Below are 26,871 nucleotides of genomic sequence, written 5' to 3' on the forward strand. Positions count from 1 at the left end.
TGCTGGCAAAGGAGTGGCCAGCACTGCTGGTTCTTTTTTCACAAACCTTGTGATCTTTGGTGCCTGTACAAAACTACTGATTTGAATGTTTTTGTTTTTCAGTGTATTTCAAGCCCTTTGGATTGCAACATGAATCCAGAAGGCACAAAGAGCAGAGAGACAAATAACCACAACTCTTCACTCACTGCTATTAAAATGTCAGAATTTGTGAGCAATTCATGAGTTAGGAGAGGGGAAAGGAGCCAAGCTGTGGTTGTGCTGTCTCGTGTTTGTCAGTGAGGGCTGTTTTGGCTCATGATTGCCCAAGGTCTGCACATGTGACTAGGAAACCACCTTAGGACAGACAAGAGGCTGTTTCCTGCCTTTGAGATGTGGAGTTAAGAATTTGTATTAGGAACTTTATTTGGACAACTTTTTTCTAATTCAGTGGTTTATCTTTCTCAAGAAAAAAAAAACAATACAAGTTTTTGCTACAAACATTACAGAGAGAAAATCAGCAACCAGTTCCTGAGGGCTGCTGGTTTTTAGGATGATTCTCAGTAGGAAGAACTAGTCAGATTAATAGCTGCTATAATTAGTTTTCCCGACAGGTAAAGATAGAAAATGCAGCTGCTAAAGAGGAAAGGGAGACTCCCCCCATTCATCCACCCTCCCTGTCCCTCTAGACCAGCCAGTGCTACCAACCAAGGCAAAGGTGGAAACTGCTCTTCACAAAAACCTTTTGAAATAAAACACTCTGTCTGGAGGGTCCTCCTTCCTGCCCTCTGAAAAGCAGAGTGGGATGGGAGAGTGGGGGCCAGCATGCAAGTATGAGAAGTGCTGACCCTGCAGAATGACAGGAACGTAAAGAAAGAAGGGAAGCAATTAAAAAGTAGTTGAAAATGGAAGGTCTGCGGGAAAATTAGAGTGAGAAAGTGTGGGGATTGGCTGAAATTACAGAGATGAGTTCAAGGCACGGGGCAAATTGCAGAAGAAACAGGAATTCCTGCAGTCTTTCTGAGGGAAGGACACAGACTTTTTGGAGGGCTGACCCAGCCTGCACCAGGACTGTCTGCAGGCCCTGTCACACCACTGAGCACTCTGGCATTAGTGTGCTGAAATCCAGGAACCCGTGGTTTTTCCCCAGCCTAACATGACAGAAATATTATCTTTAATACTGTATAAGGCAAAGGGAGACATTACAGAGAGGGAGGGAAGGCTGGAAGGAGTCACTGCTCTCTGCTTGGAGAGATTTGTTTTGCAGTGTATTTTCTGTCTTGATTTAATAGCGAGTTGGCTCTTTCCAGCAACTAGGCAGGGGAGGAGGGACGGGAATATGTTCCCAGTCCTTGGCCAAGAGTGTCCCAGGGCGTCCCGGGCGTGACCTCTTCCATGTTTGTTTTTCTTTCCCTACAAGTGACCCAGATGCCGGGATTTGAGACTCGGGCCCTCCTGCCCGTTGAACATTTGCCCCCTCTGGTGCAGCATGTGACAGTGGCATGCAGCAGGCGGGGAGCAGTACCTGGAGCTGTTTTTCTCTGCCGCACGCTGTTGGGTCCGGCTGCGCTGCAGGAAGCCACAGCCGTGCGGGGAACGCTGGGAGCGCAGTGCCACCCTGTGGGGACGGGGACGGGGACAGGGATGGAGCCGCTCTGCTGCCCGCCTGGGCACAGCAATGGAGGGGGAACCTTCCAGGCACAACAGGCACCGGCACACAGCAAAGGAAAGGGAAACTTGGGTTTGGCCTGCTTTATTTAGAAAACAGCCGCAGTGAATGTTCCGTGGAAAAAAATTAGCCTTCATTTACATTTGCAGCCTGTGCAGTCTCTTTCTTGGGAATGACAGCAAGGTTTGCAAACTGAGATGGATTTGGTTTGGTCATGCAGAACTGAAAAACCAGCAAAGTATCTTCAAACAAACAAACAAACAAACTGGTTCAAACTTACCCTAATGTGCCAAACATTGGGAGAAAAAAAGCACAGCTTTGGAAGACACAATGTTATGACCTACCAAAGTTACAAATATTTAATTCCAAAAGCAACTTCTCTTTTTTCACTAGTAGGTATTGCAAATCCAACTTAACACAATAAATAGTTGGCCAAACTCTGGGACCAGACTGAGCCAGTTCAAGCACATTCCAGGGTAGATAGAGCTGGGAAGTAAATTTCCCACCTACATTTCTTTGCCTGATTCGAGGTATTGTGCTGGCAGGAGTAAACTACAGCTGGTCCCTTTGTTCTTCTGTGGAGGGAAGGAATGAAGATAACTTAAGGATCTAATGTACAAACACAAGGACTGAGCATATATACAGACACCCCAGAGGGGCTGCGGTGCTGTTCCATCGTTGCTCCCCAGCTCCAAGCCGTGCTCACTGCAGTCTGTGCCAGGCCAGGGCTCCTGCGGCTCAGACAGAAACTGCCCCGGGCACAACCTTGCGGACGGGCGTGTAGGACTTCCTGAGGGTAACGCTGCCGTGGTGCGACACCCCCCGCGGCAGGACACACTCCTCCGTCAGCTTCTGAGTTTCAGGGTCCCAGCAGAGCACGGTTGCAATGACTTCGTTCTTTTCATCCCGGCCGCCGGTGATGAACAGCTTGTTGTTGCAGGGAGAGATGCCACAGCTGGCTCTCTCGTGGCTGAACTGAGTCACCAGGCACCATGTGTCCTCCCGGGGGCTGTAGGAGTACAGAGCCTTCATTGCCCCACCTGCCAAGGAAATGGACATTGGTTCGCACTGGCCATTCCTGGAAGGGATTTTAATTCAACCATCCACTTCAACAAGACTCAGTTCCTGAAATTTGTAAGAATGGTTTGTGCCCCAAAGCCAAGAAAAAACAAGGTCACAGGATACTTTATTGTTTTGAAAGCCTGATCTGCAGAAGGCTACTTATTGTTCATAAGGCTGTGGAATTTAGGGCCAGAACAAACTGCTGTGATCCTTCAGTGTGACCACAGTGCACCTAGCAACAGATCTTCCTCATACCTGCTGCTCCAGCTTCAGAAAAATGCCATTTTGTTGAAAAGCTCTTAGATCATGGAGGACCAGCTGTGGTAAACCATCACTGCTAGAAATGGGAACAGGATTTTCCCACTCATTCCTCCATCCATTAATCCTCCTTCTTCCTGGAACTGGCTGCTTTCAAAAACCCTTCCTTGTTTAGAGTTTGTCAGACTGAATCAATAATCTTTCTATGGGTTTGTTAAACAGAGAGTGACCTTCAGTTTCTCTGTGTTTCCCAAAACTGAAGTTATTAATGATTCTTAGTAAAGGTTCTTAGTGCACCTTTTCAATCTTGCAGTGTCCTTTTCTCTTGAAAAAATGGTCAATACCTCAATTCTCATGAAAGGCTATGAAAATATATCCCCTCCTAAGATTACCAGCAGCTAAAAATGGTTCTTATTCTGAAATTTGCAGGCACTGAATGGGTTTTCTGTATTAGCTGTACAGAATCACGGAATTGTAAGGGTTGGAAGAGACCTCTGGAGATGATCCAGTCCAACCCCTCGGCCAAGGCAGGGTCACCTGGAGCAGGTTACACTGGAATGCATCCAGGTGGGTTTGGAATGTCTCCAGAGAGGGAGACTCCACTGGGCAGCTGTTCCAGTGCTCTGCAACCCTCAACATAAAGAAGTCTTTTCCTCAGGCTGAGGTGGAACTTCTTATGTTGTAGTTTTGGTCATTGTTCCTTGTCCTGTCCCTGGCCACTTCTGAAAAGAGTCTGGCACTGTTCTTCTGGATAAGGAAACCTTGAACCTTGGTCTTATTGATGAGGGCAGCAATGGCTGGCATCCTCCCTGCTGGCAAAGTGAGCATTTGTCTGTGGTACTTATAACAGATGCTGAGTTTGACAATAGTAGTGCAGCACCTGAGGGGTGATCAAGTCATTCAGAGGTGAGGTAATTGGAACTGAAAACAGACATTGTTAGTTGTGGTGATTCACCTGGCAGCTGGTAATTCATCAGTCTAGGTCATTTGATTGCTTTGGATGCAGTTACCAAATGTTCTTTTATCTTTTAAACTTCAGATGGGGCTGATTCCTATCCAATTAGAGTAGATTTGTTTCTCAGATAGATAAACAAGAGATTTACTAGTGGGTGTTGCTGTCTGAAAGATGCTGAATGAATGTAACTGGAGCATCATGTCCATTTTATCAGGAGTTATATCAGCTAGCCCATAAGTCATGTGCCTTCTCCCTGTCATCCTGTGCAAACAGGGTGAGGTCAGCTCCAGTGCTGAGGACAAGCATGAGGTATTTTTGTACACAAAAGGGGTGTGTGTGTGTGTATATGTGCACACACATGCAGATTATAAATTGCCCTCCAGAGCACCATTAATTATTTGGTGAATACTCCAGATCTATGCCAGCTCTCAGCACCATATTGATTACATTGGAATTCCCTGCAACAAGGCTGAGAGAGGGAGGGGAAACTTTTCAGAGCTCCTGTTTTGGAAATAAATGTTCTTCTTTTCTTTTGGTTTTCCCAGTACCACCTGGAGATGTGTGCAGGCTTTCTCCTCCCCCCAGAGTTCAACTCAACCATCAAACTCTTGTTCTTCCATTTTTACTTCCAGTTCTGGTGATTGACTGAATTAACCCCAAGTGCAATCTAGTGAAGAGCTCTGGGTCTTTGGGTATCAGTGGCTCTGCTCCTCTGACCTGCTCCTAGTACTTTTATCCCTGCATAAATCCTGTGTGTGGTGGGTTGTGTAATGTCCCTGGAGAGAAGACATGATGAAGCCATGGGATCATGCCCTTGCCACTATGACACATCTCTGGCTGGCTTTAAGCTGTCTGGGCTAGCTCCAGCTTTCCAAGAGAGCTGCCATGCTAACAGGGGTTTTGACTTGGTGACCTTTGCCTACTGTTTGTGAACATCCTGGATTCCCACCCCTCGCTAATCTCACCGGGAAGAGCCATGTGATGACACTCCACGTGGGTGAAACTCACAGAAGCACAGGGTGCAGCCGAGGAGAGCCACGGTGCGGCACTTACCCACCACGTAGATGTGGTCCCTGAAGCTGGCAGCGTTGATGCACTTGGCCTCCACGGGCATGGCAGCCCTGAGGCTCCAGGCGTTGGTGGCCGGGTCGTAGCACTGCGTCTTGTCCGTGGCCAGCTTCCCGTTGGGGCCGCCCCCGATCACGTACAGCTTCTTCTTGTAGCTGGCTGCTGCAAAGGAGCTCACATTGACCATCAGGGGAGCAGCCTGGCACCAAAGAGAATCATTAGCAACCATGGGGAGCAGTCAGACTGATGCCCGTGGGGAGCATTCGCTTTTTAACGGCTGAACTGAAAAAAACAAATCTCTCACGAAGCAGAGCCAACAGACTGTGTTGCTAACCCCATTCCTTCCAAACTTCAGGAACCTCAAGAAATCAATGCAGTTTAAGTTTCTAGCCTGCAGAATTTTAAGTCAGGTGTCCCTTTTTAAGCAGGGTTCAGAAGATGATGTTTCTAAGGATAAGGGAAAAGAATGTTTCTTTTCCATTTTTACATTTTCTTAAGACTGCAAAAAGCCTTAATAAAATATGCTATGTTCAAATGCTGAAATTAAAATTACTTTATCAATAATTCAAAAGCTAGGAAATATCAGAAATGCCAAAAATCTCCTTTACATGCTTCCATGCATTGCAAAAAAGCACAAGAAATTTGTTTGTACTGATCTTGCTACTTGCAGCTGTGATTGTTAGAGTCATCCACACTGCTTTGTATAATCCAGAGACAATGGGCTGTATCTGCTGTTATGATGCCTAATCTCATTACTGTCATGGATTAATTAGATGCCTAATTCTCTCCTCTCATTATTTGAAACACAGTGAGTAGAACTGGGGGATAGGGGGTGGGTTTAATCTTGTTTACCTTCAAACCTGTACTTTCAGTTTAATGTATAACCCATACTATACATAAGGCATAGCTTGATAGACGCATTTTGTATACATATTAAATGTGTCAGAGCAGTAGTTTTCAGCCTGTGCTCTGGCTCATGCATACTATATTCTTACTCCTTGATTTATGGACTACTAGCTTTAAAAGCCAACTAAAAAATTGAAAGTTAGGCATTAGATGTCTCATAGGAAATGACTGGCTGGCAATCCAGGGATTTTTACCTTCTCAAGGATATGCATTTCCATAGAAAAAAAAATTGGGTTTGTAAAGACCAGAAATACTTAAAAGAATGATACAAGATCATTTTGATGAACCCAAGCCCTAAGATTGTCTGAATAAAATATTCAAAATAATTAAAATGTTATGTGATGCAGCCTCTTACCTCTGACCAGCAGTTGTGAAAGGGATCATATGCTTCCATGCTGTTGATTCTCTGCATGCCATCAAAGCCCCCAATGACATAGACTTTGCCACCCAACACTGCCATTTTGTGTCTCCAGCGCCCAATGTTGAGATATTCAATTTGTATCCATTTGTTGATGGAGGCATTGTATTTCCAGACATCATGCTTTGTTTCTTTGCCACCTGTAGTGTACATGACATAGGTAAATATAGCATAGCTTGTATTTACTTCAAAACTCCAATAGGCTTAAAATTGTGTTCTCTCATTTTTCTTACATGGAAAGTAAATCCTTATTACTTATTGTTAACTGGTCCTGTTACAACAGAAGAAAATTTCTGCATTTAGAAATTTATAAGTTTAATAAATAAGTTATAAGAAATTATAAGTTTACTTAATAGTGAAGGAAATGGAACAATTTCTGCAGCCAAATATTCAGTGAAGATAAATCACTGTTCCTCACTTTACCAGACCACAACCACTTTCATTTCAATACTGAGTGCATGACCAACCACACAGCAAGGTGACATGCAGGAGATTTTTGTGAACACCAGGGCTTTGCAGAACTGCTGCAAAGGGACAAACAAACAAAGGTGATTTAAGTAAGCTAGTGGAGGATGCTGCAGCTGGTAGTGCCAAATCCCTTGAAGACAGGCATGCACTGGAAAACTGCCAGGTTGTGCAGGGCAGATCCAGCCAGCCCTGTGGTTTGCATCATAAAGCAAAAGACCTGACTGAACTCCTACCAACAATAGTCCTGCAGGACTTGCAAGTTTTACTGTTCAACCCTGGGACCATATGGCTGGGATCTCATTTTTGTGCCTCTCCTTCTGGTCTCTTTCTCTACAGACTTGGGTGAGCTTCATATTTATAGCTTGAAGATCAAAACTGGACCCTGCAAACTCATTCTAGAGCTCACCTGCAAGTGGATCTTTGCTTGTGCTAAAGCAGAGAGCAGTGTTTTAAACAGGAGCTGTTGTTTGCCTACAGTCTCTGGTGTAACTGTAATACAAACAGATCTAGTTAAGCCTGAAACCACATTTACAGACTGAGTAGCTTATTCCATCATCTGCAACCTGATTAAACATTTGCTTCACTGGTGAATATACTGAAAAGAGAATTCATATTCCATTGAGAAAATGTCTGCCTTCATTGGTATTCTGTAGTGCAGGCAGATCACTGCAAACTGATGCAGCCTATCTCTGGGCCAAACAGCAGATTGAATGGGAGATAATTAGCATGCTAGAAAGAGTCGTTTGTAGTGCTTTTGTCCCAGTATTTTTCACATATATGTGGCGAATTTTATTTGCACTCAAATAGCTGAAGTGGCCAAAGGGGCTGAATGCAGCATTCATGGCTACAATGGGGCTGAGAGACTGCAGGTGTTCCCTTTACTCTCCCTTGAAATTTCCCTTTGACTTGAGCTTGTGCTTTCCTCCTCAGGCTGAAACTCATATAGTAACTTCAGCTGGACCAGTGGGTGAATTTGCTGCACATCAGGGGACAGGGAGAGATTTTTGGCGGTTTACTTTGTTTCTGTTTTTCCTCTGGACAACAATTCTTTCTAATTTCAAGAGAAATTGTACCTAACTTAGTAAACACATCAGAATGGTGAATGATAATTTATGTCATTTTTAGTTATGCTGCAAATGTAGTGTTTCAGGCCATCCAGTCAAAGCATTGAAACTCTTTTGGGGAAATCATGATCTAACAGTAGTCATAATCTTGTGCAAAGGACTTTCCTATTTTTGAGATGCTCAAGGAGCAGGGAAGACTCCAGACTGTACCAAGATATGGAGGGAAATGAGCACATGGAAGGGGAGATGAAGTTAGGAAAAATGAAAGTCAAGTTAGAGCAGAAGCAAATTAGAGGAGCTAAAGAAAGAAAACAAAAGTAGAAGGACATGCAGGAGGAAGTAGCTGTTTAATCAGGATTGAGACACTAATAACTGGTTTAGCTGAGAAAAACGTGCAAATGGCTTTGGTCCACTCAGCCTTTTATTTGTGTGCAAAGGGCAAAAAGGTGAAAGGCAATGAGGGAATGGAGAGAGGGACTCAGAGATACCAAAGTAAGCAGAGAAGGAAGAGAGAGAAGGTGTGAGAATGGAAGCAAAGGGAAAGCCAGCTTAGACTCACCACAGCAGGGAATGTGTTAGCCTGGCCTGGAGGTAGCCTGGATAGAACATAAAATAAAAGTGGAGAAGAGACATTGGAAAAGATGTCAGGAATAAAAGAATGCAATAAGCCTTGAGAAGGAGGGAAGAGCTACAAATTGAAGGCAAATGGAAAAAAGACCTCTCAACTCAAGGGTGTGAAGGTGAGGGAATATTCCCTAGCTGGAATGTTTGACTTAGGTTTCTCTGTACAGCTACCTTTAAAAAGAGGGACCAATGCCAGAAACTCTCTATGGTGGACTGAAAGGAAAAACCTTCTTTATTTGCAGTTATGGAAACAATAATCTATTTCTTATTGCAGGGTAAAGCTTTAATAAATGTTAAATTGGAATGAAGTATCAAAAATATGAGGATTCCCAAAAGAAAGAATGCAATGGAAGATATTTGAATAAAGGCAGTGGACCACTATTCACACTTAAGAAAAGCATTCACACTTTGGCCCACTCTCCTCCTTTCTACTCTTCTGCTTCGATGGAGTATAGAATCTGGTGGGCAGTTTTGCAGAAAGGAAGTATTCTACCAATGAATGCCCTGCTCTGTGTCATGGCCTGTAATGCCACAGTGATGAAAAGCTTGCTGTCACTTTTCCTCTGGAAGCAGAACAAGATCATCCGACTTATTTTTTGACAGACCATCAAAGGCAGCTGTCAAACTGGTTAACAAGCTTGATTTTAACATTTTGATTGTCAGAGTAAAATCTCTGTAGCTCTGGGATCAAACCCCTGTGTGGAGCCCAACTGTATTTGTGTGGGAAGTTAAACACATCTCCTGAAGCTCTTGGGATGGTGATCAGCTCATGAGTTGTCCAGACCCACCCTGGGTGTCTGGAACATGGGATTTCATCTGGCTTTGACAGTTTATACTGCCAAGTTAATAACTGTGGGTGGGCAGGTCTAGAGTCCTCTGCGATGGCAGCTTTCAGGGGGCAGCCAATCATCAGTGACAGTTCCCTGCAGGTTCTTGACTGACTTTTGCAGAATGACTCAGATTCTGGAAGAGTTTTGCTAATGCATGTGGAGCTTCAAATGAACTTGTCACGAGGAGATGCTGAAATGATTTGTCATTTCATGTTTGGTAAACTGTTCCCAAGAACCTTCCTGTGACCTTGTCCCTGTTTAGGGTGCTGCCCACATGTACCTATGCATATAGATCTGTGTTGTTTGAAAAAGAATCCTGTGCTCAAATCAGAGCTAGGCAGTGTTCTTACACATCCAGTCCACTCTGGAGCATGTCCAAAGCCAAAACATTAAAATACCTGCAGTGCCTAATTTTTCTAAAACTGCCTCAAGCATGGTCTTGATAAAAGCTGAAAATAATCATGAGAACACTTTGCTCCCCCCTTGCACTCCCAGTCAATGTCCTGTTCCTTACCTGATATGTAGACTTCATTTTTCAGAGTTATGCATGCAAACTCCACCCATTTTTTATTCTCATTCTCTGGCTCCTGCTCTGTGATTGGTAATTTTGCTACTTCCAGACGGCTTCGCCTCAAAGGATCCAGGCAAGTCACTTCTGCTACAAACTTCTCATCTTTTGTACAGCCCCCTATGATCATAAACACCTCAGACTGGAACTCGTGCATCCTGGGCTTGGTCCTTTCTGTAATGATCTAAATGCAAGTGAGACAGAGTGAGTACACAGGGCACTTGCACCTACAATTACAGAAAGGCCAAGAGACCTTTTCTTTGATTACCTGTTTTTGAAATCACAGCAGGCTTACATCAACTGAACCAATCAGCCAATGCTTTCTAAGTTGAAAGCCTGAAAAGCATCCTAGAAGCATTCAGTAGAGGTTGCTGTGTCCTTCTTTCAGCAGGATTTTTCCAACTCTGAACTTAGTTGCTTTTGCCTACCTACTTGGATCCTTTCCTTTTAGGAATTACCAGGTTGGCACCAAGAGCTATGCAGGTGAGCAGTAGTGACAAGGCTGGGTGCACGTCAGGTGCTGAAAAGGACAGGTTTTATTTGGGTTGGCAGAGTGAGGGCAGGGTAGGGGGGCCCCAAGGTTTGTGTATGCCTTGGGGAGCTCAGAGAGAGCAAGAGTGCAGTTAGTGCTAGCAGAAAATAAGTGCTCTCAATTATTTGTCCTGAAGAGATATGTTAGTGTCAGAACAATAACAATTCTCTGCTGTGGAGGGGTTATTTTTATTTGTTTCTTTGTGTATAAGCTCTTACCTCAAGCCAAAATTAGAAGACTTATTTAAAGCCAGCACCAGGCTCTGAAATGTGCTTAGCTCTAATTTACTGCTTGTTGGCTCAGTTTATTGGCCAGGTCTTTGTTTCAGGGACACTGGAGAAGTTCTTTGCCAGGTGATGCTCACCAGGAGCAAGGGGTGCTTGGAAACTTGTGTTCTCCTTGGAGGAAATGCTTGCAAACAAGACCCACAGGTTAAATATGTGTCCGGAGGCAACTTGCTTAAAGTTTTACCTCTCTTTCTGCTTTTACCATGTTTCTATAAATCAGTATCATTTATCCATATTAGAAGATATTATCTACACAGACAGGAATCTTGCATTTTGACCATGTCCAGAAAATGAATTGCACATTTTTATAGAACGTGAGTCCCGGAACTTGCCAGCTTCCAGGACTGTGTTTGAACCTGCCTGCCACCAGTGCCAGGCGTCAGCCGCGGGGAGGGCAGCTGGCAGGCAGCCTCCCGCGGCTGTGCCTTTGAAGATGGGTGTAATTAATGGTGTGCAGCCCGGGGCAACACTCCTTCATCTGCCCGCATGCACCTGACAGCGCTGCTCCGTGGGACAGGCTTGCTCTGGGAGCTCCCTCGGACTGGCCGGCACTGCCCCAGCTCGCCGAGCAGGGTCTCACACGGTCACCAGCACAAGGAGCGCTTGGGCTGCCCCCCTGCCCTGTGACACAGGTGACACAGGTGACACAGCCGCCTGAGCGATGGGCCCACAACGCCCTCCTGCCCTCCTGGGACTCCACTGAGGAGGGACACGTTTCCTCACTCCTGTTGTGCAATCTGACCTCTGGGTTGCTCTCCCCTCTCCCCCATATCTTGGCCAAGGAGATGTGAGTGATACCCAGCCTTCCAAAGGCAGTGGAAGAACCTGAGATCCACCGCAGCCTGCACTGAGCAGGCAGGACAGGACTCGATGGGGTGTCAGGATTAATGTGTCTCCTTGGGTGCAGGGACCTCTGCAAGTGGCGGATGGGCAGCCTCTCCTCTGCAAAGACACTGTCTTCTGCACAGGAGGGAGAATATTTCCTTTATGAAACATTTTCCCCATAAGTAACAGGGGAAGATGTTACATATTCACACTTGAAAGAGTCATTACAGATTGTGGCATGGTTTGGTGGGGAAATTATTCGTCTTTTCTTAGGCTTGAAGTAATAGCTGAGAGGGTGAGGTGTCAGGGCTAGCACCATTTGCTTTTTACTAGGGAAGCTACCTAGGGTCTTCATTTAGCAAGAGTGTGTCTGAAGGGTCAAGCTCAGATGTTCATAAAAAGGAAGCTGTGCACTTTGTTTTAAAACAAACAACCCACCAGAATCTTCTCAGACAGCAGGATAAATTCTGAGGCCCATTTTGACTTTTCAGTAGCGCCAGTTAGTGGAAATTCAGTGTGATTACCTTTTTCTGCCCCATGGCGCTGCTCCTTTCAAATCAATTTTTGAGCTGAAGCATGAGACATTTACAAAGAGTGGCTAATACCTTCCTGTTTGACTCACCTCATTGCCTGACAGATGGTACATTCTTGCTTCTTGGAGCAAAGGAAAGACATCTGGACACTGTCTAATGAGTTGATCAGCTTCAACAGTCTCTACAAAGTACCAAGGGTCCAAGAGGGGCAGCCGGACGTTCTCCAGCACGTCGGGCAGGAGGGAAAACCGCTCGGACTCCTTGTAACGGACCCAGCTCATCACGGTTTCGAACACCTGCGCCTCCTCCGTGACGCAGAGCTCGTCGCTCTTCAGCGTGCTGCACAGGATGTCTGCCGGCAGCTCCAGGAACTCCTCGTAGTTCAGGACCTGGGTGAAGTTCTGGATGATGTAGTTCTGTACCTGCTGCTTGAGGCTGTGCAGGGCGTGGGCATCAGCCAGCCTCAGGATGCCAACGCAGTTCTCTGGCTGCAGGGCTTCGGTGAGAAAACTGGCACAAGCATCTACCATGCGCAGGAACTGTGGGCACAAAAAACTTCTATAAGCACTGAAGGGTTAATGAAAACTGTCACAGGGGAGCTATGGAGCAACCAGCTATCCCAATACAGCAAAGAGCTGGGGGAGACAGGAATTGGATCATCTGAGCACAGGTATCTCCCAAGATCTGCAGTTTGAAATAAGAATTTCTTCCTCCCACTGCTTTTATTCCCTCTGCATCCAATTGTTCCTTTCCCCTCTTGCAGGGTACAGAAGACCTGTGACAGTCATGAATTTTCTTTATTTCACAAAAGTTTCCTACTCTTCCCTTTTCCTCCATGAGATCTCCAAGCACTGGCAATCATGGAGTTACAAAGCACAAATAAGGACCCCAGGCATTCAGTTTGCTTCCCCTACTTCATCTTGCATGTCAGCTCAGACCAACTAGAACAGTCTGGTTTTAGAGTGAAGGCACTGGCAATCATGGAGTTACAAAGGATCCCAGGCATCCAGTTTGCTTCCCCTACTTCATCTTGCACGTTAGCTCAGACCAGCCAGAACAGAGCCTGGGTTTAGAGTGAAGGCGGCTCCACTGTCTGCATTTATGTTCCCACCATCCAAACTCCAAATGCATCTTGTGAGAGCAGTGGGAAATGAGTGCTGAGGTCTGGGAGGTTTGGAGTGTGCTGCCCCAGAAGGAATGGGCAGCAGTCCTAGCCTGGGATGAGTGGCAGGAAGAGATTGACCATCAGCAATTCCTTTGAGATTCCTAACAGACAGGAGTTTCTGGTAAGAATCTGTTGTGGGGGAGGCCTTCAGAGGGTCTAGTGACCTTTGTCATCACCATTGGCTGAAAAAAATATTGATATGCATTTTACACACAGAGTCTCCTTAATCAGAGAACTGGCTGTGTTTGCATTCAATAAGGCATCACAACACTGTCATGAATTTCCTTGGCAAAATAACCCCACCTGAGGTCCCAAATGCACATATTCTGGGCCACAGGTGCCTGCAGGGTATTCCTAAAAACTCTGATCTGAGCTGGATTGCTGCTGATTATTCAGGAATTGAGAACCAGTTTTGGGTAGAACTGATCAGTTACAGTGCTTCATCCTAATGGATTTCCCATCACCTCTGTAATTTCAGGCACAAATACTGCCACTGAACAATGCAATAATGCTGTGTGCAGAAATCAAAGCTGTCAATTTTGAACCCCAGGAAAATATTGGAAAGGGTCTATATTTTATTTATGTTGGTTTAAATTAAAAAAAAAAAAAGAACCAAACTTTAGAGCTTTCTGCAATCATTCAGTGTCTCCCCTCACACAAAATTTGTGGCATTGTGCAGAATACTTAAATCATGTATTTCTTTCTGAAAGATACTTCTGAAGTAGAAGGTGGTGAATTTACAGGTGTTAATAAAAAAGTTACAAATATATTGGAAAGTACAATCTTAATTTGTAGTAATACTTTTCATTAGCTAGAGTTGGTTTGAGACTGGTTGGTTGATGGGTCAGAGCTAATGTTGTGCATTTCCATCTGTGCTTTTTGGGTTGTTTTTCCATCCAGTGTCAGCAAGTAAACCATTTTAACTCATGTTTTCTCACTGGGGAAGGTTGTGCAATAGTAATTGAGGGGCAAAGAGGAAGCGAAACAGTTTTAAACACTGTAGTATGTAGATTTGTTTCAGTAATTAGGGTAGAATCTTCCAGACTCGTCGGTGTCGTGTTGACATATTTAGACTGTTTATCAGAGCTGAGCGATCGCAGACGCTGTGTACAGACTGCCTGGTTCCTGTTTTACATTTAGATGTGGTCAAAAGTTTAGAGAAATGCAACTGACTGATGAACGAGGCTATGTGAGGTCTCAGAATGTGTGGCCACCACTGACATTAATTGTGATAAAAATCTATCTGTGGCCCATGGTGGCATGGTGGCACAGCTCATTGGCACCGTGGCAACTGCCATATTCCCCTTGCCTGCTCTCAGGGCTAGCACAAGGCAAGCACTCTGAACTCACCAGGACATTTCCTTGAGGATCTGAAAGGACTTTGCCACCAGGTAGGCTTCAGACCTGAGGCAGGTTAAGCATCAGCCTTATTAAGCTTATTAAGCATAAGCATTCAAAGTTGTCAGTAATGAGACACATAAAACCCCAAACCTAGCATTTGCCAAGGTCATTCATCGAGTCATCTGTGAGTCTGGGAAGAGACCCCGAAACAACGTTCTCACAGCCTGCAGCAAACCTCGGTAGAGTTCTCTAATTATTTACACATGGCTCATTAAGAGCGGTGCTGAGGAGGTGAAGGGAGGTGCACGGTGCTCTCACGGCCAGCAGGCCCCACTCCCTCACTGCGGGGCTGTTTGTGGCCAGGCAAATGCAGAACTGCGAGGTGTGGGTGTGAGAAACAGCCCTGCTGAGGGCTCCACCGGAGAGCCTGCGCTGCTTGGGAGCGAATCAAGGCAGGACTTTCCCTGGTTCTGCTCCTCATCTCTGTGCTGCACTGACTCCCCACCACTGCCTTCATTTAGACACTAAATTCCCCCCAAAACTCCCCCAAAACTTGCTGGCATATGTCAGTCAGTCCCAGGAGAGCAGGTGGCTGACTCAAGAGAGCATCAGAAGGAAGACAACCCTGAGCCTCTGCTCCATCTGCTCTGATTATCCTGGCAGAGCTCTGAATTTTTTGTTTGTCCACTGTGAGTACCCCTCCTAATGCCAATCCAGGCACTTTAAAAGCCCTGTTCCCTGAGAACAGTTTCTTCAATAAGTTAGTCCTTCTCCTAATACCCATTTGAATCCAGGTTCTCACTAGCTAGAAACATCCCATACGCTTACTTGGCCACCAGTTGGCTTTCACTCTGACTAGTAAAATTTGTTCTCCCCATATGAGTCTTTGCTTGTTTTCGATTCAATGGTGGAGTGTAAGCAGTGCCAGCAGGCCTGCCTCCAGCTAGAGCCCCCAGAAAGGGAAGGGATTGGGGACTGAAAGATCTCTCATTCACAATCCCTGTCTGTATGCAGCGCACTGTGGGGCCGGATCCTGTACCCTGCAGCTGGTGACCCTCGGCTGTGGCTGCAGGGACAGGTCCTGTCCCAGCTCAGCGGTGACACCTGCGACCCGGGGGACCCTGGCCACCAGAGCCAGCCGAGGGCCACAGCCCGCCTCAGGGCTGCTCCCCGGGGAATGGAGCCGATCTGAGCCCGCTAGAGCCAGCTGAGGGGCACAGACCCCTGCAGGGCCGCTCCTGGGTATTGGAGGCGATCTGAGCCCCGGCCAGAGCCACCCGAGGGCCACAGACCCCTGCAGCGCTGTTCCTGGGGGAATGGAGGCGATCTGAGCCCGCCAGAGCCAGCTGAAGGGCACAGACCCCTGCAGGGCTGTTCCTGGGGGAACGGAGGCGATCTGAGCCCCGGCCAGAGCCGGCTGAGGGGTACAGACCCCTGCAGGGCTGTTCCTGGGGGAATGGAGGCGATCTGAGCCCCGGCCACAGCCGGCTGAGGGGTACAGACCCCTGCAGGGCTGTTCCTGGGGAATGGAGGCGATCTGAGCCCGCCGGCCCCTCTCCTACCGGAGCTGCCCCGAAGGCCTTTGGTAGCAAACGGTGCCCTCTGTCCAGCACGGCCTGCAGCCGGCGCCCTGGCTCTGCCCTGCCCAGGGCGTCAGGATGGCTGTCAGGTATTGGAGCCCTATTTCCCCTCGAATGTAAAGTGGATTAACCCAGGGATGAGGGGTGCTTTGGGGTCAGTCAGGCCATCAAGGCTGGTGGTGCTTCAGCCATGGCCTGAGGGCAGAGCTGCCCTGCTCTGCTCAGAGGGGGAAGCTCGGGGCGTCCTCCACTGTTCCCACTGCACCTGGCATTTCTATGGCAGTGGGCATCACAGCCCTTGGCAATTCCATGGCAGTGTGCCCACTACAGCCTTTGGTGACAATAGTTTCTTTTCCATCTGCTCAGAAGCCTGCTTCCCTCTCACCATTTATTTCTCTGCTTCCACCAGCACAGATGATGTGGTCCCTCACCCAAACCCCGCTGAGGGAATGGGTAATACAGAGGTCCCTGGGGGGGCAGGAGCAGTGTAGGCAGGTCTGGAGGTGGTTGCTGAGTTCTGGTGAGGGAAGCAGGGCTGCCTGCCATGGCCTGGGAAGCACTGGGATCCTGACCCTTCCCAGGGTGAAAGGATGAGCAGCTCTGCAGGCAGTGTGGGTGGCAGAGGCTGCTGGGCGGGATCCAGGGTGGGCACCAACCTTGCAAGTGCAGTGGCTGGGCAGCCACCAGCCCAGACAGAGGAGGTGACTGTTGAACTTATGTTGCAACTGTGCTTTAGGTGGAAAAAATTTGTCTGGCTCGCTTGAGGGTGAGGCTTAGCTGTTCAGCTGTTCCAAACCCTTCACCTGCTTATCCCACCGTGGCAGGGATGCCTGCTCTCTCCAAACAGCCCTCCACCTCTTCCTACTGTCAGTTTTGACTGCATTTGGTCAAAACTTACTAGAAGGGAATAAAGAAAGTCATAATTAAGTAAAATTTTTTCTAAAACAGTTTCTAGAGAAAAGGAGATAAGTTACATTGGAATATCTATACTGCAATAATTTAGCTGAGAAAAGAGCCTGATCCCCACCTGGCTACAGCCTCCTGTCAGGGAGTTAAAGAGAGCAATACGGGACCCCCTGAGGGTACCCTGTTTGGGTCCTCCTGTTTAATAAGGTCCCTTTTAAATAGGGTCCTCCTTTTCTCCAAACTGAGCACCCCCAGCTCCCTAAGCAGATCCTCACAGGACTTGTGTTCCAGAAAGCAGAGTTCCAGAACTGCAGAGCAGAATTTCCATGTAAGATTCAAGAATCTGAATTCCCTCTTGAACCACAATGATCACAGAGCTGGGTGTTTCTTGCCTTCCCTACTGGGAAGAATGGACACACACACACATTGGCACTTGGCAGGTTGTGTTGGTTACAATTTGTTAGCAATTTGCAGCATGGTAGCAGACACTGCAATTTGGTAGACCTCACAGGTGATTTACAGGACACGTGAATGCCTCGTGGACCAAAGGCTGAGTGACACTGCCCAGCTCTGGCCTCCCACAGGTCCCAGGCCATGACTAAAACCCTTTACATCACGAGTTCTACAAAGGAGGATGCTAACTTTGGCTGGCAAGCCTCCATCTCAAGGCAGGGGAGACAGAGAGGCAAAGCAAATTCCTGCTCTGGCCAGCCATGCCAGCTGCTGCCCCTAACCCTTCTGACTGACCTGGCATTTGGGGAGCACTGCCAGGCAGGCAGCACATGGGAGCAGCTCTTGGAGGCACAGCCAGGCTGTTTTCCTGTTTGCATGGCACTCAGCACAGCAAAATTCCAGTACGTGGATGCCACTGCCATTTTTTACTGTAATGTAAGTAAATATGAAGCAAAATGCTTCCAGAACTCATGAAATCAGAGAAGTTTGCAGTGTGCTAACCAGGGTAAGATGTGATGTTGCCAGAACAGAGAGACTGGGTCAGTGCAGCTGAGTTATCTGTACCTGAAAGAGGCTGGCAGCTTCCAGGACTTTCTGTACATTTTGCTTTGTGATGAGCATCTTGCTGGTGTAAGTGTAGTCCAGGAGTATATTCATGGTTTCTGCATCAACTCCTTTTAGTATGATCTTCTCCTCATATTTCTCTCTTAAGTCATTGCAGAACATGGCCCTGGAAAGAAAGGCATTTATCTTTTACTGCATTCCTGTTAGGATGAGGCATTCTGAAAACATTGGGCTATTTAGATTTCAACACAGAATACTCTGATTGCTTCATATTTTATGCAATTACTCCTGTTGAAAAGAAACAAGAAAATTTCTTTTTGTTGCACTTCTACCTCTGTACTCATGAGTTTGATAAGGCATAGACACAGGATGGATTCCTCTGTGCTGTCCCCTACAGCAGACCTGGGGCTCCATGGCAGCAAAAGGATTTAATACCAGTGGGGGGCAAGGGGAGAATGGATTATGGATTTTCTTCTCATTTAGAGTCCGACTTTTCTTCTGCTAAATGTTGGGATTGTAGAGTTGGTACCTCTTGGTTAGAGAAGCAATTGAATTTGCATGAATTGGAACTACTGTTAGTTACTGCCTAACATTTCACAGATGTAGATAGCAACTCTTCTCTGGTGGATAATACTGCAGCTGAAAGGTGACCACCAGACATACCTTTGGCACTAGGCAGATATTTCAGAAAAAATTAGAAATTCTCTATTTTAAACCATTTTACATTGTGACAGCTGCAAGACAAACACATACATCTTCCTCTGCAAATTCAATTCATAGATTTAAGTATTTCTTCCAATGCTTTTTGCTTTTACTTAGGATTTTGATCAGTCCCTTCTTGTTCGCTGCATTCAGAGAACGAGATGTCACATCATTTGGAATCTGTCTCAACAGATCAGAATTATATGAGTCCACTTGTAACTGCATTGGTGAAAAACATGTGCAGATCTAAAGTGTAATTAGAAGCACTCTTTACCCTGCATTCCAAGCCCTTCTTTGTTAGTCATACACAATGTTGACAGGACAATGCAACCTGGGAAATGGCTAGAGGTCCCAAGTGTTGGGCCATGCTTTTCTTGTAAAAGAAATGCCTGAATTAAGCTGTCTGATTGACAGATCTTACTGGAACCAAGACATAAACAGATTTTATTGCAAAGCAGTTAGGCACAATGAATGGCAAATGGATGGAAGATACCAGCTGCTACTTGCTCTAAGAACTACCTGTTCCTTACCTCAGCAGAAATTTCATAGCAAGGTCTTGGTTACCTCAATGTGCAAAACTGCCTCTGGATAGAGAGGCCTAACTTTTGAGCAGGAAATTTGGGCAGAGAAGTTACTTGTCAGAAAAGTTGTTCTGCCAAAATTCTCATTTTTCTTTCACTCAGCCCATTAGAGGTTTTTGCTTTGCTGCCCTGCCTCATGGTCCAGCTTCTGCAGCTACTGAAATCAGAATATTTCAAAGGCACTTGGACAAATGCTCCTTAACTTCAGTGACCACAAGACTGGGATCCATTTAGCTTCTCTCCCTCTGGCACTATCAAGGGATGTGTGGGCAGGGGCCATCTGAAAGCAGCAGCCCTGAGTTCCCACTTGTCCCAGGGAATGGGTTTCAGCACGGAGGGGAGGTTGGCACAGCGGAGCTGTTTCGGTCATGCGGGATTGACGGGTGCCGGATGTTTCATCTGAACGAGAGCCAGGCCATGGAGGGTGCAGGTGGTGTCTGCTCTTCTTCCTTTCATCTCTTTAGCTGGTGACTCCAGACTTGTCTTGACCCATCCCTGTCGGGCAGGTGAGAGTCTCACTTCTGTCCCACAGACCAGAGTGTTTGCTGGGGTCAGTCAGAGATACCCAGGGTGACACTTGTGCAAGGCTGCTCAGAAACCACCTCAGCATTCTGCTGTGGCTGTGCACAGGGCTCTGGTCAAAGTGCTTAGGCCTATCTGTCTCCTGATCTTTGTAATTGGCTTAGAGCTGCCATCCACTCCCAATTTTGTAGGGTGTGGATTGATGTAATGTGAGCTGCAGAAATCACACCTCTAAAGCATGGTGCTCTAGATCGTGGCAGGGCTGAATTGGGCAGTGCTGACTGCGGTGCCCTTCCTTCTACTCAAGTGGAGAGGTTCTCATTCCCACCCTGTGTGCTGGCAAGGGGAACACCTGATCTCAAGCTGATCAGGCTGAGCTTCTCTCCTAGGGATTAAAATGCTGCCTCTGAATCTTTCTGAACTCACCCTCAGGAGGCTCTAAATCCTTCAGATGTGGTTACTAATTCCATTGTATGCTTCCCTGGTTCTTGTCCCTGTGTAATTCTAAACTGCACCTTTAAACCAACAGGTACTCCAAGAAATGCACATCTGAATTGAGGGCCCAGTACCAAATTTAGATACCCAAAAATGGGTAATTTTAGAAAAAATTCTAAGTTTTTTCTAATTTAAAATCAGAGAAATCTCAGTAAAATAAATGATGGATTGCAGTTTCATGAAGCACTTTTTAAGCACCGTCCCACACTGGAATGCTTGTGCTTGGAATTATGAACCTGACTTCAAACAACCATGCTGGAGCCCGAGGATGCTCTGGGATGCTTCAACCTCTCCCAGCCCCATTCTCCCACTACTCTTGGGCAGTGCAGGATTAAAGAGCTACTGTTCCACCTTAGCTAGTGTTTCCCTTCTCTGCCTTGCTGTCATCACAGAGGTAAATGGAGAGTTAATGTTTTTATGTCTGTGGGTGCAGGACATCACAAGAATCAGCCTATCTGCTCTGCAGCAGTGCTGAAGAAGGCCTAGAAGGGGTTAGCTCTGTTTAAGTGCTTGTCAGCTACTGTGGGTTGCCCACACTGCAGCACCAGCCTCAGGAAGGGGTTGTGTAATGTGCAGGGGAGTGAAGCCCTTGAGTCACTGGGTCCCTTTGCTTTACTCCTGTGCTTGGCTCTTGGAGGTGCTGTCATAGCATGGAAAGTGCTCACAGGGGCAGTGGGATTTAAGAATTCCTTCTTTCTCTGGGGCCATGCAGCTCCCAGAGAGTTGTGGCAAGATGAATGAAGGCTCCTTGTGAGCAGCAGAACCAGCAAAGCTCAGTTCCCTGCAGACTTGTGTCCTCCTTTCCCTCCTCACAGTAACCTCAGCTTCCCCTTCCTGAGCCCTCCGTTCTCCCTCCTTATTCCTCTCACACACTGCAGGGTCCCTCCCAGGAGCTCAGCCCTGTGCTGGCTGTGCCCAGGGCAGTGTGGTTGTTCTGGGCACTGTGTGCTGCCTGTTACCCTGCACTGAGGGTGCCAGCCCAGCATCCCTCCTCTCCCAGCTGCAGACTTCCATCAAACTCATGGGAACTTCAGGTTTGAGATTTCCATCCTGTGCCACATGTGATTGAAACTAACCCAAAGGGTCGTGACAAGAGGCACTGGCAGACAGTGAGGTGCAATAAATCTCAGCTCTGTGGGAAGCCAAGCCAAACAGAAGCACCCAGAGGGGCAGACCCTGCACACATGTGCAGCTGCCTTGGGGTGGGCCAGGCTGTAGCTCAGGAAAAGCTCAGTGGAAAGCTGGCCAAGGGCTGTTCTCATAAAACTATCTTACCTGGTTTTAACTGGGAAGTCCTTCTGATTGCAGCACCTTTACTTATAGTGAAATTGGGGGTTTTTTTTGTCAAAGTATCATTATGATAATTTTTATTTTAATTTGTGCATCTGCTATCCATTATGCACACAATGTTGGTAAGAAATATTTGGGAATCTCTGCTTTTAGCTGTATATTTTCTCATATGCAATAAATGTAGTCTCTCTGTAGAAATAATACCTGTCTCCAAATATTTACAGACACAATCTCTATTCTAGATTAGAAAAGCAGAACTGTTCTGGCACTACCAGCAAAGCTTACCAGACTCCAGTAAAATTAGCTCTCTGCTCATGTCACAAGTGGTCACAGGTCCTTTTTTCTCGTGTTTCCCCTGTAGCTGTTCAGTCATCTGACCACTTTAGTGGTAAAAAAAAGAAAGACAAAAATCCCAGCCATGCAAATGTGTTGATCTAAATGATATTGTCAAAATGATAATGGAAAATCTGTGCTAAAACTGATACCAAGTTCCTCTGTGTGTTTAAAATTTGTTCCTGTTGGCCAGTAGTCTCAGATAGAATATCTGTTGTATTGAAAGAATGAAAAATTCAAGCAGACCAAAAGGAGACAGTAAAGTGGCAAAATTGCTTTCAAGAAGATATTTCCCATTGCAGCTGATTTCCAGCTGGAAAATTCTTTCTCTTTCCTCCTCAAAAATATAATGCAATATAGATTTTTACCCCAGAACAGTAACAGGAAAAATTAGCAAGTTCCAGAAACCCACTCCTGTTTCAATAAAAAAATATCTGAATATTTTTTTTCTATCTGAATTCCTCTTTGCCCAGGTCCCAAAGGGAGAAGACAAGTGGCTAAAGATACTTGGTTACAACACCCTTTTCTCATGCACTTGTCTGCCAGTATTCTGTCTTTCTTTGCATGCCTCCAGCAGAATTTTTGAGTGCTGGTATCAGAACTCCAGCAAATCTACGACTTCGCACCTGCCTTATTTAAATCTCCGACTTTGAAAAAGCTGGAAGACGTAAGGAATTAGAGGCTCACTGTGAATTTGCACACTTTAACGCCCAGTTTGCACTCCTTGGAGACCTACAGTTCAAGCCTAAGAAGCACAATAAGTGTATTGGTTTTGTTGGTTCCAAACCTTACCTGAAATAATTGCTTGCTGCAGCAAGGACCACTCGGTGACAGGAGAACTCCCGGCTGTCCACGCACAGGACGACGTCTGTGAGGGAATTTTCAAGGCGCAGGTTCTCCAGGCCGTTCTGGAGCACCAGAGAGAGACCTGTGTCGTCAAACTTCACCTTCTCACCGCTCGACACTTCCACCAGCTCCCCCATTTTCGTGGAGCACTCATTGTTCAAAGAGATCTCGGGCTCCTCAGAGCTCTTCTCCAGCGTGTCCCCCATTTTCTGGCCAGCCCCGTCTCATTCTGTTGGTGCTTCGATCTAAAAAGAGCTCCTTGGCTTTGGGCAAATCACACTGCAGAAGTTGGGCGGATTTCCTGTCCAGAGGTCTCTGCTTATCTGTAGCTGTCACACACACATAACAGGAAGCCTTGCACTTTCTCATCCGGTTAACACAAACAAAGGGTGGGTTTTTTTCAGTGATTTTCAGGCAGTATCAGTGTGTTTAGAAAGGCCTTAAGATGCCTCTGGATGAGAAGATTACAAGTGACAGGGACAGCCTGCTTACCACCCTCAAGCCAGTGCCTCGCTGTTATCTGTTGGTTGTATTGATAGGTGCAGCACATGCTTATCAAGCACTCCTGGTGGACTGGGCTGCTAAGGGAAAAAGCAAAATATATAAAATATATATATTTCTTTTTTCAGGTATGTGGGTATTAGTAACTGAGCTGGTTTGGGGTTTGGGTTTGGTTTTTAGTAATATGCTTGCATATTCAGAAAGCTCTCCAAGTGCATGTTCCTGTCCCTCATGACTTGCTAGCTGGCAGCCATTGCACAGCTTTTCTTTAGGGCTAAACAGGCACAACTCTCTCAAGGACATGGACCAGCACCAAAGATCTCACAGCTGGCAGTCTTCAGGCTGCACTGCTGGGCACAGGGATGTGGTCCATGCCCTGCCATCAGCTCTGACTAGCAGTGACAGCTCAGGGAGAGAGCCTGGGGAGCAGGGCACCCACCTCATCCTCACTGGTGGGCACAGCCTGAGGCACAGCTGCATCTGACTTGTCCCCAGGACAGACACGTGGTGGCTGCACATCTGGCGGTGGGGACACTGCAGGGCAGCTCTGGGGCTGAGCCTGCAGCATGACAGCAGCACCCAGAGCACAGTGCTGCAGGTTTCACTGTCACCTAAGGGTGGGCCAGATCTACTTGGACATCACCTACATGAGAACCTGACCAAAGCTGAATTAATAAGCAGCACAGCCTACTGAGAGTAACAGGGCAAATCCCTGGCTTGCTTAGGAAACTCTCACACTGGGAAGTAAAAAAGCACACCTCTGTCTCCCCGTGAGAGGAATGTAGGACCAGTCCTCACCTTGGTAGCTTGAGTGCTAACCAACCTTGTCTTTGTGATAATTACTTCTAGGAATCCTTGTTTGGCCAATCCACAGGTTCTTACTGTGTGTTTGGTTTCCTCTTTTGTCTGCAGCTTGTAAAGCTGAGCTCACAGTATTATGGGAAACTTGGCTTCCCCTCCTTCCAGAAGGAGGTGAAAGCGGGGTCTGAGAGAGTCAGATTGGAAGATGAAGAGGAAGGAAAGCAAAAAATATCCTGCCTGCTTTCCTCTACCTCCTTGTAATGGGGTTTTCTTCATTTTGTATAGTCTCTGCAGCCCTTTGGCTTTTTCCTTTCCCAGCTGATTTAAATGTATTCCTGCTGCCTTTTTGCTGAATTTTACTAATGAATGCTTCCTTTTCTAAAGCCAGCCCCTTCTTTCCCAAATACTCCTGTAGGAATACAACAAGAAAATTAAGGAATCCCCTCAAAAGTACTAGGTGTGCTTTAAAAATCACAATGCTTTAACCCTATCTTGGGCTAGGTTCTCCTTGTTTATCAGCACAACTTCTGACCTTTGGGAATTCATCTTATCAGGCTTTTCTCTGACGGTGAGAGGTTTCACATTGAGCTTACCCATTAAAGCGAAAGCTGAGACTCCTCAGCGATCACTTGATTCCAGTTGCTGTGGCTTTAAGCAAAGCATTAATAATTGTGAAATTGAAGTAAGTCAGTGTTGGTGTGAATGCTGGGAACGGAAACCCTGCAGTAACTAGGTCTATGGCTGTGGTATTGTCAGTAACTGCACTGCAGGAAGGACCTCGGCAGCTCAAGGAACTGTTGACTATTAGTGGCAGTGATCATTATCCACAGTCTGTCTCCTTCTGTGCCATTGCTAACCCATATGGTGTATTTTTAACCCCTAATTTATTTTTTTTATTGACAAGGATCTCCTCTCCTTTATTGTGTTGCCATGGTGTTGTGGTTTAAGCCCAGCCAGCAGCCCAGCCCCAGGCAGCTTGCTCACTCCCCACCAGTGGGAGCAGGGAGAGAACTGAGAGGACAAAAATGGAGGACTCATGGGTTGAGATAAAGACAGTTTAATGATGGTTACTTGGGAAGATTGAAAATCTGTGCCCTCTGTGCCCCACATTGGGCTGCCTTGTATTCAGAGACCCGTTTCCTCAGGGGCTTTCTGCTGATGTAGTAACCACTTTCATTCTTTGGACTAGCATGAACACAATGCTGAGGTGAGTGTTGTGTCTTTGCAGGTACAAGGGAACAACAAACCCAGCAACCAGGCAGCTGCTCTCCTGAGGTGCTCTGTGGCCCAAGATTGCAGTAGCAACATGTCATTTAATCCTGGGGTAAATCCAGCTTGTTACTTCATGGTAGAAGCTTCCAGATACATTCTTCTGTTTGGCCTTTAGAGACTTGTTCTGTCTGCACTCTCATAGTGTTTCCAGTAAAGAATTACCTGCTAGCTAAATGAACACTGAACAGGTAAGAGCTGAAGGCTTGTCTGTTCATGACTTGTTTGTCTGTTGTCTTTGCCTGAGGAATACTGAGCTGACCTGTGTATACTCTGTATCAGCTTGAGAGAGCTGGCTAACTGGCAGGGATTACTGTGTCCATAGTGTCTACCCTCACTTGTATCCTGGCAAGTTTACAGAGCTCTGTAACATCACAGGCTGCTGCTGGTACCTGTGAATCTCTGCACAGTTCATCTGAGCTGAGTTCAGAGGCTGCTTTCCATCCTGCCATGGCTTCCTCACCTCTGTGTCTTCTCTCCCCCTTGACCATGCTCCCTGTTTAGATGTTGGTCTGTAGCCACCAGCAGTCCATTTTCAACTGCCTGCTCATGAATCCAGGATCTCATCACTGTGGCATTTCAGCACTGTAAAGTTTGACCTCGACAGATGAAGCTGCCACACTGGCCAGGAGTCCTGGTTCCCATCTTGCAAAGTGAAAGATTCAGGCAGTCCCAGGAAAAAGTCATGGACTTGGGGCCATGACTAAGAGGAGGGATGGAAGAAGTCACACCCACCAACAATGGATCAAGAGCAAGGAGCTGAGGCATTCTTTAAACAAAGGCAGAAACATAGGAACCTATTTCTAACAGTTCTTGTTGTTTTGCTTCCCACATCCTTGTACTTTAGCTAACAGAGCCCTCAGGGACCAGATGAGACTGAGAGGAAGCAGCCATGAAACATGAGAGTGTGTGGCTGCCTCAAGGAAGAGGCCAGAAAAGACTGGCAGGAGGTTTTCTGGGGGGAGAAAGAAGATTCTCAGCCATCCTGGTACCACAATGGGATCTGGAAACCTCCTACTCTGAGTACTGAGCAGGTTGTTGAACTTGCAGATGGCAGTGAGTTCATATTTCTGACCTGGAGCTCGTACAAAGTTGTCCTTGCTCTTTGTCTTCTTATTATTCCAGACCACGTCTGTTTTGCTGCCTCAAGTGACACTCCAGTTCTGTGTGTGCTGTGACCCAGTGGCTTCTGTTCCAGGCTATTCCACTTCTTGCACTCCAGACAGCTTTCAGAGCTGAAGCCACCCAACAGCACATTGACAGTTCTGTCTCCAGGCCTCACCATGCTTACTGAGTGCTATGGAAGGCCCTTCCTTCATCTGAGAGAGCTTTTTTAAAGGGGCTGGCCTCCAAAAGGGCAAGGACACTACCGCAGAAGAAAGGTCTTGGCAAGGTTTGGACTTCTTCAAGTAGGAAAACACTGCAATTGCTTCCACTGTGCATCCCAAAAGCACTGCAGAGAACACCTCAGAGCACAGA

The 26,871-nt window shown here is 46.6% G+C and overlaps 1 protein-coding gene across 1 annotated transcript; it reads right to left on the reverse strand.

Annotated features, from left to right (window-relative positions):
* Nucleotides 1–1,715: 1,715 nt before the first annotated feature.
* Nucleotides 1,716–23,113, reverse strand: KLHL6 (kelch like family member 6). Its single transcript, XM_064720922.1, has 7 exons — nt 22,768–23,113; nt 18,053–18,218; nt 12,133–12,582; nt 9,813–10,050; nt 6,250–6,452; nt 4,974–5,187; nt 1,716–2,685 (listed from the first exon to the last, which is right to left on the reverse strand). Exons 1-7 carry the CDS (start codon nt 23,025–23,027, stop codon nt 2,384–2,386), a joined length of 1,833 nt encoding a protein of 610 aa, XP_064576992.1. The 5' UTR covers nt 23,028–23,113; the 3' UTR covers nt 1,716–2,383.
* Nucleotides 23,114–26,871: the final 3,758 nt, after the last annotated feature.

The sequence above is a fragment of the Zonotrichia leucophrys genome, chromosome 9 (assembly GCF_028769735.1).
Source record: "Zonotrichia leucophrys gambelii isolate GWCS_2022_RI chromosome 9, RI_Zleu_2.0, whole genome shotgun sequence".
In the NCBI taxonomy this organism is placed as follows: Eukaryota; Metazoa; Chordata; class Aves; order Passeriformes; family Passerellidae; genus Zonotrichia; species Zonotrichia leucophrys.